This window comes from Triplophysa rosa, linkage group LG21 (genome assembly GCF_024868665.1).
Source record: "Triplophysa rosa linkage group LG21, Trosa_1v2, whole genome shotgun sequence".
In the NCBI taxonomy this organism is placed as follows: Eukaryota; Metazoa; Chordata; class Actinopteri; order Cypriniformes; family Nemacheilidae; genus Triplophysa; species Triplophysa rosa.
In genome coordinates this window covers 16391244-16404557 of record NC_079910.1, presented here as the reverse complement: position 1 = coordinate 16404557, position 13314 = coordinate 16391244, and the positions used below count along the sequence as shown (strand labels likewise).

The 13314-nt window shown below is 39.9% G+C and overlaps 1 protein-coding gene across 3 annotated transcripts in view; it reads left to right on the top strand.

Moving 5' to 3' along the window:
* Positions 1 to 13314, top strand: part of zbtb46 (zinc finger and BTB domain containing 46) — a 93229-nt gene that overhangs the window by 67240 nt on the left and 12675 nt on the right. For 2 of the 3 annotated variants that reach the window (XM_057362913.1, XM_057362912.1), the window contains exons 3-5: positions 2668 to 2937; positions 10804 to 11003; positions 13160 to 13202. In XM_057362913.1, coding sequence (XP_057218896.1) covers positions 2668 to 2937; positions 10804 to 11003; positions 13160 to 13202 — 513 coding nt within the window. The remainder of the gene's footprint in view (positions 1 to 2667; positions 2938 to 10803; positions 11004 to 13159; positions 13203 to 13314) is intronic. The other variant, XM_057362914.1, reaches the window with a different exon arrangement.

The following is a 13314-nucleotide window of genomic DNA, read 5'->3' as shown; positions in this document are numbered from 1 at the left end:
AAATCATTGCGATTATGACGATTAATTGTCTGTTTTAGGGCTTTGACGATTATGACGATTAATTGTCTGTTTTAGAGCTTTGACATTTAATTCTCATACATTTTTGATTCAGCGATTGAAACGACCATATTGTTCTGAATACAAGACTGTTTTTTTTCTTGGAAATACATCGGAAAATATTGGGTCTTCATATATTTAAGGTTTAGGCTTTTACCTGTCAATAATACAACCACCAAATACTTGTAAATTAAGTAAATTGATCAGGTGTGAATTGAAGCCACCATTAAAATGCTATCAGTCATAGAAAAGCTTCTAGTCTGTTTTTTTCTCACTTGCAAGACAATAAAATTTTACTTGTGTGTTAATGAAATTTTGGTAGACTGGTTTTCACACTGAGATTCGCTTAAATAATATTAAATTGTACTGCAGGTAATCTGTATATGTTTTAGTTTTTTTTTTAAGTGATTGTGTTGTGGTGGTACATTTTACAAGTATTACCATGCTTTAGTAACAATATATACACTAAAATATGCAATATGCAGATGCACTACAGCTCCCCCTAGTGTCTTCTATAGAGATGTGCAATAATTGCGATGATCTGAAACCATCGCGATGAGGTCAAACAATCGCGATGAGACGATTATTTATTAATCCTGACAGCCCTACTTTGAGCAGCTTTTTTGAAAAAGACCTTCTCCTTGAGGCTGTCACTTTAGTCTAAACAAGCGGCTCTGTCTCTCTCCTTTTTGTTGTTGTTTTTGTTGTGCCACTTTTTTAACATTGTTCTTACGATTCTTACATTCAAGTTGTCCTTGTTCATTTGACAAGTAAAGGGTCTGTGTGTGTGTTTTGGCACCCTGCTTTGTATTGCCTTGTATTGTCTTAATGTGACAAAAGTAACAAATAGAGAAGTAAACACTGTGACTTTATTTTGCTTTATTTGTTTTCTTTACACAAAAAATTTAAAATAATGGACACAGGTGTCACATGGTTTGATATGTCATTTTGGTGGTTTACGTATCAATTGACGCAAGAACGAAAATGCTGATTCTTTTCACTTCAAACTAGGGTTGTCATGGTACCATAAAAACATCTTATGATACTATACCTGCTGGAATATCACAATACCATGCAGTATCACGGTGCTACACCATGTTCATAATTGAAATCTACAAAATAAACCAAAATTTCCTTAAAGCAACACTTCAACACTGTAGCTTTTCGACCTTAAACTAATGTCTCTAACATTATTTCAGTGGTAGAACAACTCTTATCCGAACAAATTCTACTAGGGATGCACCGAAATGAAAATTCTTGGCCGAAGCCGAATAAAAACGAAACACTTGGCCGAATACCGAACATGGTTTTTGCATTTCTTCTATTCATTTAGCCAATTTTTCAATATTGCATAAACTGAATGATCAAAATGTGCTTTTTATATTTTGTCTTGCTTTTCAATATAATTGAACTGAAAATATAAAATTGAGCAAACCAAGTAAATTAAAATAAAATATTGAGACCTCTCCCTTATTCAATGAACTAACTGACTGCAGAAAGAATGTAATGTACTCTGTTCGCCTACAACAAAGTCCGGAAATTTACTCCTGCACCAGGTCGCGTGTCGTGTCTTTCTCTGACACTTTAAAATGCTTTAAAATGATTTTCAGCCGATTAATTTCGGTTGCCGAACATTCGGTGCATCCCTAAATTCTACTGCCGCTGCTACTTGAGCAGCCTCATAGCGGCTACAACCACACTCTGTAAGTTCTGTGTTCGGGTCGGTACACACAGCCCCGCCCATCCCCTGCCTGCGGAACGTTTCTGCATTCGCCGGTTCCATCAGCTTAGTAAATAAATTCACGTGTATTGCACTGCCCACAGGGAAGCTTATACAGTGACATTATTTATGACACTGGTAACAGACAATTGCGCTGATCAACCACATGGGGGAACCGTGAGCAAAAGTTGTATAGTGTCGCTTTAATACACAGATCTAGATGAAAACATTTTGTATACTTTAGTAAACTGTATTGTACTGTAAACTACAATATTTTGAAGTATTAACTATAGAAATAGGATCAAATTTAGCAAATACTGTAGCAAACTTAAATTTTTACTACGGTAAGACTAAAAAATACTAATGTCTAGGAATTTTAGTAAAGTTTACTGTAGTAAATATTAAAGTACACTAGAACATTCTTCACGTGTGAACAAATTTCATTTATACAGCAAAGTTTATTAAGGGAAACATTAGACTTACTTTAAATGTGAAACGGCCGGAAGGTGGCGTCAATTTTTCTACTGAGTCAGTGAATCATTCAACCAATTCATTCAAAACAGCTGATTTATTCAAGAACAAAGCAAGTGTCTTGATGAATGACTCACTGAATCGTTATCTTGTCCGAGTCGTTCAAAACACTTATTCATTTAGGAGAGAAACACTGCAAAAAGGCAGATGAACGTTAATGTTCGTCACTAACATTCTTTTTAACGATAGTTTAAACAGCACGCTGACAGAATTGTAACTTTTTGGCAGAACTATCTCTTTAAAATCGTAGTTGTTACACCTAAAAGTTTTTACAAAAATGCCTTTAATTCTGTTCCTGAAATTCCAGTCTTGTAACGTGTGTATAATTAATTCATTAACACTCCTCACTTTTCTCTCAGGTGCAGAAGTGATGGAGCCCAACATTCCTGACAGCCGCAGCGAGCGCATGGACTTCCTGGTAAAGCAGGAGGAGGCCGCAGCGGGGGACGGCGGGTTTCTGTCCGGGGAGAGGGACGAGGCCGTAACCCAGGAGAGAGCGGGCTCGGTCGCTAATCTGCGTGCTGCTCTCATGAGCAAAAACAGCTTGTTATCTCTGGGGGCGGAGATGCTTGGAGAGGACAACCCGCTTCTGTTCGACTACTTGCCCAAGGGAGGACACTCTCTCTCCCGTAAGTTACATTGTGCTTTGCTATACTTGCTCATAGAGTCTCCGTAGAGTCCTATAGGGACTCATAGATTCTCAGAATCCTTTTGGGACATATACATTATGTACTGTATATACAGTACTCCTGCTAAAATGAGATTCTAGGTTTTGAAAAGACTCTTCTATAGGGGCTTAAGTTCTTATAGATTTAATGTGTTCATTTGATATAGAGGTATACGCTATAATGTATGTGCTTAGAAAGTCCTGTAGGTCTCAATAAACAATGACATTTCTGTAGGGTCCTATAGGATCTGCTTAGAAAATCCAGTTGGGACTCACATGGGCTTCTGCTATAAGTGTTTATAGGTCTTCGTAAAGTTCTGTCTCCCTATGGGTTGCTTGTAGATGTCTTTATGAGTGCCATACAATATTGTCTTGTAGTCTTACGTGGACCTCAGAGTTGCCTGTAGGCTTTTTAATGAAGCGATGCTGCTTGACTGTGTGGGTGTCCTCCAGCATTAATGTAGATGTGCGTGTTGTTACAGTTGGTGTGTATCGCATTGTGCTCATTACAGATCTTTATAAATTAGGCTTTGAATGGCTGCTTTGTGATGGCAATGTTAAAACTTCGATGATGACTTTTTAGATTCATGAACTCAACTTTTGGTAAAGTATGCGTTTGAAATTGTACATGCTTTGGAGATATCCAAATCCAAGAGTGCGTTCCAAATATTTAGTCTTGGCATGGACCAGATACAGAAGTATCAGCCATAAATTGAAAAGAGTAAATGATTGACTGTCAGTGTCCCCTTTAGTGTCTCACTCAATCACTTTGTCAAAGTATTGGATGTATGTTGGTCTTTGTGTGTGTGTGTGTGTGTGTGTGCGTGCGTGCGTGCGTGCGTGCGTGCGTGTGTGTGTGTGTTGTGTTATTGTAGACTCTTTGTAAGTTGTCTCCTCCTCACTCCCTTCACTCTCACTCTCTCTCAGTCCTGGGTTGGTAATTGTCTCTTTTGTCTGCTTAAGTTCAGTGTTCCTCTGAATAGTAGAGGGAGGACAACTCTAAACGGCTCCTGCTCTTAACACCCTTAGGGCAGACTCAAGAGTGTGTGTTTGCTCAAGTACATTAAGCCTTAATGGCCACTCTTGAGAATGAAACACAGTGGTTGTCACTCACGCCACGGGAGCTTTTGTCTTCCAAACTCCAGCTAAAAGACAACATAGAGGAGTATTAATCTGATCATCTCGCTAATGTACAAATCCTGACTTCCACTTGCACAGCCAGGCTCCTGCGGAAGTCATCCCGAGATGGTACACAAGACTATTTCACTTGGGTTATGTGACGTATTTCGGAGTGATACTGGATATTCGATGCCAAATATTTAAGGCAGGACTTGATTTTATCCATGTGTGATGTAATTGATCATGTTGTGAGAAATAAGTGGGATTCATGAGGTCACGTGAAATTAGTTTCAAGCAAGTTATGAAATTTTAGTTAACGATTATGTTGACACAATTCTGTAAATTAGCTAATTTTCTTAACATTAAAAAGGGTCAGTACACACCATTAAATGGAAATTTTGTCAATGTTTATTAACTGGAACATTGACGTACTGTAGACCAAAGTAGGGTAGCAGAATGGTTGATCGACTCTCCGCCATACAATGAAAGTAAGGCCGAAAGGGCAGTAAAACCTCATAAAATGAATGATTATTTTCAGATTATATTCAAAGTATTTAAAAGAATGTTGTTTTGTAAAATGTTGATATTCACTTTTTGTGAAATTGGTGTGTTGTTAAATTGTGCATTGATTGTCCGTTGACCATTTTACAAAGTTGACTTTTGTGTTTTACTGAACAAAGTAAAAAATAATTCAAATTATGAGATTATAAAAAGTTAAAAATGCAAGATTAAATTAGGATAGAATTGTCATTTTTGGGTGATCTGTTCTTTTAAATCCAGAATTTTTTGAGCTCATTATAATTTCATGTTCACATCGAATTCCCTGTTTTCTGTATCTGCTTATCAAATCTGAATATTCGACAACCACCACACATTGCAAACATGCTGAAATGTTCTACTTGAAGACTGAATCCAGGCTTTCATTAATACGTAACCCATCAACCGCTGACCATTTGGGTAACAGCACCCTTGTAAAACAAACAGAACCTGTTCAACCGTGCCGTGCTCGCTCTGATGGTTAGTCGCCCTCCTCTTTCAAACTTCAAAGAAGATTTGTTAAAGTCAGGAAAAAGGAATTGATTTGATCGAGCCGAGCGGGTCGTGGCGGGTCCCTGCGCGTCCTGAAGGCTGCCGTGATTAACCCAGATTCCGTGTTACTGGCTGATCCCGGGTCAGGTTTGGCAGTGCGATTTGCTTTAGGTGTGTCTGTCTTCTCCACTGATCTATACACATTGACAGCAGGCTGACAACCTGTCCTCTCTCCTGCCACTGTCAGAGTCTCACGGGACTGTGCGTTTCTGTGAGGTTTTATGTGTACTGATACACACATTTGCACTTACAGGAAATCAGTGAATTGTTCCAAAGAACAATCTACACACACTGTGTGAAATAAACACAATGTACAACGCAAAAAACCCTATACTAGATAATGCAATGCAGTATTTAGCAAATGAAAGACATGGGCTGGTTTCATATTTTAAAGGGATACTTCACCCAAAAATGAAATTTCTGTCATCATTTACTCACCTTCGAGTTGTTCCAAATCTGTATAAGTTTCTGGTAACACTTTAGTATAAGGACCAATTCTCACTATTAACTAGTTGCTTATAGCATGCCTATTATTAGCATATTGGCTGTTTATAAGCACTTATAAAGCACATATTCTGCATGACCATATTCTACATCCCTGATCCTACCCAATACCTAAACCTAACAACTACCTTACTAACTATTATTCAGCAACAAATTAAGAGTTAACTAAGCAAAAGTCATAGTTAATAGTTTACTAAAACCGAGAACTGGACCTTAAAATAAAGTGTGACCAAATATCTTTGTTCTGATGAATACAGAGAAAGATATTTGGAAGAATGCTTGTAACCAGACAGATTTTCCCCCAATGGACCCCCATAGTAGGAAAAATGACAATGGTAATCAAAAGTGCCCCAGAACTGTTAGCTGTCCTACATTCTTCAAGATGTCTTCTTTTGTGTTCAACAGAACAAAAAAAATGATAAAGTAATTTTTCCTACTATTGGAGTCAATGGGGGGCATAGATCTGTTTGGTTATAAGCATTCTTCCAAATATCTTTCTCTGTGTTCATCAGAACAAAGAAATTTATACAAATTTGGAACAACTTGAAGGTGAGTAAATGATGACAGAATTTTCATTTTTGGGTGAAGTATCCCTTTAATAAGGTTTTAAATGTGAAAAATATGATTTATACAGAATACTGTAGGTATGTCTAAACTTTACTAATTAACATGTTTTGTTGTGCAACTTGTATTATTTTTGTCACGGTTTGGGGGGGTAACCCAGATGCAGGCAGCAATTAAGGGGTTAACACATATATTTATTACATTTTTTTAAAAAAAAGACGATGGGGGAACAACCACTATAACAAAGAGACTTCTCAAAAAGACAAACAAAAACTTCCCTCTAGGGGGCAAAACAAGAACTAAAGCAATAAACAAACAAAACTCACACTAAGGGACAACGCAGGGCAAGGCAAGGCAGGGCAGGAACAAGATATACTAGACGGGGACTCACACGAACGAGGTACGAGGAACACTGAACAATGAACCGACATGGGACAGAAAGAACAGAGGCTCTAAATAGGGGAACACTAATGAGGGATTATTACACAGGGAGGGTGACGGGCAGGTGACAGGGATCAAACACTAAGGGGAAGCTAACGAGGGAACGAGAGGGCGGGACTTAGAGACGAGACACCGGAGAGAACGCATATTATGTCGTGATAGACAATAATATGCTTCTCTCCACACAGAACAAGAAAGACATGACAAGAAGAGGCAGAACCAAGACAGAAGCCCCCCCTTAATGAACACCCCCAGGCTTTAACCAAGGGGCAGACTAACGAGACAGGACAGGGGGCAGGTTTGGCTGGAACGCCGGCTGAGTCGCCGGCTGGAAGGCCAGCTGAGTTGCCGGCTGGACAGGACTGGGTGCCGGCTGAATCACCGGCTGGGACGCCGGCTGAATCACCGGACTGGATGCCGGCTGGACTGCCGGCTGGATCACCAGACTGGATGCCGGCTGGACTGCCGGCTGGATCGCCGGACTGGATGCCGGCTGGACTGCCGGCTGGATCACCGGACTAGATGCCGGCTGCGGAACTGGAACGGACGCCAGAGTCTGGGCAGGACTGGACACTGGCTGGGTTGGGAGCCGCGACCCCCTCCTCGGCTTCTTCCACCTGGACCGGCCCACTGGACGCGTGGCCGGCTGAAGGGAGGCGATGGGGGGTGTGGCTAGCTTTGTGCTGGAGGAGTCGGACGGGGAGTCCCACGACTCCCTGCGTCCCCGCCTGCCACGGAGGCTCGCTGGCAGTGGAGAAGCTGCCGAGGGTGAGGCGGACGGTGCGGCGATGCTCATGACGCCGACGTGCAGGGCGCGACTCTCGGGGATCACGGGCAATGGAGATGAAAAGCTGGATTGGCCTGAGACCCTGGACTCCGCCCGGTTCATGGTGTACCGAACTGCGGCATCAAAGTCCAGCGGTCTCAGCATCCTCATCTCCGCCCGCGAAAGAGGGTCCCTGAGGCCGGCGTTAAAAAGCACAGCGAGTTCCGCCTCCCCAAAGACCACCTCCTCTGCAGCCTCCAGGAACCTGTCGACGTAGACCATCAAGTCGGAGTCCCCCTGGCGAAGACTGCAGAGGAGGTGAGCCTGGCGGGATCGCTCTGCCTCCATGCTGCCTGCTGGGTTCAATCATGGTCGGTTCATTCTGTCACGGTATGGGGGGGGGTAACCCAGATGCAGGCAGCAATTAAGGGGTTAACACCGATATTTATTCAAATAAAAAAACAAAAACCCACGATGGGGGAACAACCACTATAACAAAGAGATTTCTCAAAAAAGACAAACAAAAACTTCCCTCTAGGGGGCAAAACAAGAACTAAAGCAATAAACAAACAAAACTCACACTAAGGGACAACGCAGGGCAAGGCAAGGCAGGGCAGGAACAAGATATCCAGGGACTCACACGAACGAGATACGAGGAACACTGAACAATGAACCGACATGGGACAGAAAGAACAGAGGCTCTAAATAGGGGAACACTAATATTACACAGGGAGGGTGACGGGCAGGTGGGAGCCTTCTCTGTTCACACAGAACAAGAGGCTCTGACATGGTTCTGCCACAAGACCAAGAAAGACATGACAAGAAGAGGCAGAACCATGACAATTTTGTTCTCTTATATCTGTTATATCTTTTATCTGTTCATGTTCAGATTCAGTAATTTTTCTGGAAATATTGCTTAGTAACATCGTTATACAAAACTGTAAACCAAGAACGCAGCATATCAATCATATAAATAATGTCTTACGATGTAAATCATGGAAATTCCAATGACCCTTTATATAGTGTATGTGCCAATAAACAAATTCACTTGAATTGAACTAAATGAACAAATTTAGGCTAAATCTGTGTAGCCGAGACACACGGGGTTAAATATGGATGTTGTTATTTTGCACCAAGTAATTGCTTTGCTAAGGATGAAATTCAATGATAGCACTAATAATTGTGCATCGTTTGGCAATCTGCCAGCAAAAGTGGGGGGCTTTCAGGTTATTTTATAAAATTGGACCTGAGCATGCACCTTCCAGGTCAGTGTAAATGCTTCTCCAATGATGGACAAACTGTTGTGCTGTTTGAAGTATTTGCATCTTTTTTTGTTGTTGCAAAATTAGCTTCTTGTAGCTTCTGAGTTGTAACTACAGTAGACAGACTACAGATCCCAGCTAAGAAAACAGTGGCACTGGAAACCCCAAGCGAAACCATATCTAGTATTCTCACAGGAAGGTGTATGGGTAAATTAGAAGATTTAGAAAACAAACAGTTAACATAACATTGTTTTATATGATTAATATTAATATTTGTCATATAAAATAGCATAAGATAGATTTATCTTCATTGTTATTTTTTTGTTCAAAATGTTTGCCTACTACCCTACACTTTTTACACAGCATGTTGTTTTTACTTATTTCTTTAAGATCCTCCTAGAAAAATTGTGCTTATCATAAAAGGACCTGAATTGGGTCACTCGTGTTTTTTTATTAACATATGAAAAGGATTGTTAATGTAGATCGATTAGTTCAGTTAATTTCAATGACTGTTTGAAGTGAAACATTGGTTCACTTTTAATTAATGTCTATTGATGTAGAGTTTGCAACAGAAGGGGAACCATTATTGAGTCTCGGTCCAGAATGCAGCAAATGGTTATGTGCACCAGAAAAAAAAATAAGTGGATAAGATCTATCTATCTGTGTGTGTGTGTGTGTGTGTGTGTGTGTGTGTGTTGGATGGGAGTGGATGATGTTGAAGAGGAGAATTCCAGGAACCTATTTGTGGTTGAACTTCACTGTGAGCATCTGTCCATTTAACTCTTAACCAACAACTCAGGCGTTTTCCCAACAACAGGATTCCACAAAAAATCATCTTCCACCCGAAAAATTGAAAATGAACAGTCTCAAAAACCTAAAAAGTAGCCTAAAAGTAGCTGTTTCACATATTCTACACTGCATAACCTTGTGTGTAGTCTGTAAGTTTACAGAATCTTACAGTTTTTTTTACATATTTTCACATATTTTTGATTTTTAAAAAAATACGGTAACAGACTGCAAATTTACAAGCAACGCACAAAGAACATGTAATTTTACGTGAAAAACTGTTATTTTACGGTATTTTTCTGGTGTCCCAGCTGCCAGAAAATGTCCCTTTTTACAGTGTAACACAGGTCTGAAAAAATAAAACAACACATAATATCAACATAAAATGTTAATGATGGGAAGAAACCTTGTATCTCCATTTTTTCATAAATCATTAACTCTTTCCCGTCATTGATACGAATAAGCATCATTTACACACAATGCCATTGACTGGAAACTTTAGTTAAAATTCCCTGGCAGGGAAAGTCTGTAGGTATGTCCGTGGGTTCTGCAAATATTAAACCAATACAAAAATATTAAAAAGAGAGTGTTTAATTGTTTAATTTCGAGTGATTTTTTCCCATTTTCGTGAAAGTGGCAGTTTTGGAGATCCAAGGTTTCCAGCTGACAGCGATAATATTAACAAACCTTGAATAGAAGACATCTCTATGGACACCCTGCTAAAAAAGTAACATGGTTTGCAGTACTTAGCTAGTCTTTTGCTGGTCTAGATGGTCCCAAAAAACTCTAATTCCATAATAATATGAATAATATGAATAAAAGTTCATATTATTATTGGTAGAAATGTGTTCCTGTCACTGGTTGAACATTGGATTGTGGGTTTGATTCCAAGGAAACACATACACTAAAGAAATGTATACCTTAAATCAAGTTGGATTGAACGTACGAAGGTAAATGTAGTATATCCTATTCTGGCAAGTGGCCTGACATGGTTTGAAATGAAGAGAACTTCCTCCATCGTGTGAAAGCTTTTTTCTATTTCTTTATCTCTGAGAGTCACGCACAAACTGCCATCCCTTGCGTGTGCATGTGGGTGGATGGCGAGGAGCTCGAACAGAGAGTGAGAGAAAGCAAGCCCTTACCCCACTCCCTGTCTCCTCACTCTCTTCATCTCTTCCCTCCTCTTCCTCTCTTTATAAATGAAGTGGCTTTGTGTGCCCCCTCCTCTCTCTCTCTCTCTGCTGCTGGCCGCTGGTCTGAGAGTAGGTGGGTGAGACTAGTTTCCTGTGCTCCTCAGGGCCACGTGGCTCCCATGGCACCAGCGGTTCCCACCATCCAGGGGCCGTGTTTGGTAGCAAACACGGGGCGTCTTCATCTTCTCCTCCTTCTACTCTTCCTCTTCTACTGCCGCCCCCGGGGGCCCTCGGTCTGCCGCGTCCTGGGGGCCCTGAAGTCAAGCTCTATGAGGAACGGGCCCTGAAGGCCTCACCCACTGAGGTAAGTGTAACAAACATCCAACAGGACACTTGTATTGTCAGATCTGTCTGTGGGTCTTTGTATGTGTCGTCTTAAAATGTGTCGATAATAATTCATTTCGATTTTTTTCAGCATCTGCTTTGTTTCTATGTGCATGATTTTTCTTTATTTCATTTTTCTGTTCTTGCTTCCTTTCTTTGTTAAGGACCGCAGGCATGTATAAAATCTGCATACAGAAGATTTGTAAAGTCCGTTCTACACAAGCCCGGTCCCTTGAGTCTTAATTTCATATTTTCTCTCATTTCATTATGTTTTTGGCCAGCAATAAAACTGTGGTACACACAGTATACCCTATTTAGATACATTTAGTACATGTGCCCAAAAAATGCGAAACACTCGCAGCTGAGAATCTCCTGATGAGAGGAAGATCCAGGTGGCGGTAGAAATCAATAGTGATGCTGGACAATGGATAGGGGTCGGGTGGGTTTTTGTTTTCCTAAGTGAGAGTAGGAAATTGCATTCTCCCCGTGTGTGCTGAGGTGGCATTTGGTTTCGCAGGACTTCCCCCCAAGAAGTTGTACCATCTCTGCGGACAAGCCATCTGTTTGCTTAAACCATAATGTGTCACTCTTACGTGAGGTGAGGGGAGGGTGGAAACGGACGAAAATTGGGAAAATATGTAGGGGGATGGGTCACACCTACACACGTACAAACTACATGCATACTCAGCAAACAGATCTGTAACCCCCCTCCTCAAACAAACAGCCCCCCTTCATACACAAACAAAGAGCATTCTCTTTGTGTCCACATGTTGAATATCGATGCTGTCTTTCTGAAACCTTGTATCTCCATATTTTGTGAATTTTATTTTTTGCCATTAGTCACCCTTTATATTTGTCACTAATATCTAAACCAATAAAAAGTATTAAAACATGCTTGTCAGCTTTGACAGCACAGTATTTAATCATTTAAAAAGTACAGTGTTTTATTTATTTCCTGAAAAACAGTGAATTTGGTCATCCGAGATAAACAGCAACGATATGCTATTGGAAACCAACAGTAAATGAACTGTGTTAGTAATCCAGCAGTTAAAACTTTATATGGTTTTGTTGGTCATTGACCAAATGCTGCAAAAAAAAGCATTAAACACAAAATAATTTGTCAATAGAATAAGGAAAATAAACGTTATTCTAAGTATATATACTCTACAATATAAATAACACAATACATTTTTTAATACAAATAAAAAAAATTTGTAATCAGTATTTTCGTTTTGTTGTCCAATAAAAATATATAAACAACATGAAAAATAAACTCGTGTAAACGATGGAGTCGTTTTTTAGAGAATATATGCTTAAACATAATAAATTAGCAGTAGAATGAGGAAAATAAAACATAAGATCAACTTTAAAACAAAAGCTGAATTTACATGAAAAATGAACTCTAAATAATGGACTCTTTTCCAAAAAATATATGTTTAAAACAAACATAAAACAATGTAAATAACATAATTTGGAAGTGTATTAAAACTCATTTAAATATCTTTTTATCTTGTAATTTTGCTTTTCAAATAAATGCATCATTTTGTAAATGTATTCAGCCATTGTTACTGGAAATAATTTTGTGAGAAAGTTTCTGACAAAGACTTTTCTTTCTGTTGATGTCCATTTATACGCATGCGGTAGACCGGAAATGCAAAATCACATTTCGCTGCGTTCCAAGTTTGGTGCGAAATTGTATCACGTGACTAAATGTGACCAATAGAGTATTAATACGCCACAGCATGACCTTTCGAGTTTCAAAATCCAATTTTGTAAAATACAGCTTTAAAAAAGAATGATAACAACAATAACACTGCAGATCCACATCTATCAACGTTTTTTTTCCGGGTTGCTGTCCTTACGCAGGGCTTTGCGTAGAAATTTCGCATTCTGAATGTTCAGTAAGACCGCGGCATTAACTCTTCTTGCGTCTAAGGTTTTGTCTCTCCATTTCGCTGTTAATCATTTCTTTGTTCTTCTTTCTTTTCAAGGGTCCTGTCTTTCTCTTCTTTATCCATTGTGTGTGTTTGTGTATTTTACTACACGAACCTGCATGCTTCAGGCCTTCATGCCTCTATACAGATCTGTGACCAGAAGTACACAAGTGTTGATTTGTATGTGTGTGTATTCCTACAGGAGGAAATGCAGGATGAAGTCAGCAGTCCCGCTAACCATGCAGGTATGCGTGACGTGGCGACCCCGTCCCCTCATCCCCGCCGAATGACTGGCTGTTATTTTTCACATACATAAGCCGATCTCCCGTTGTTAGTTCTCACCTCTCTCATTCTCCC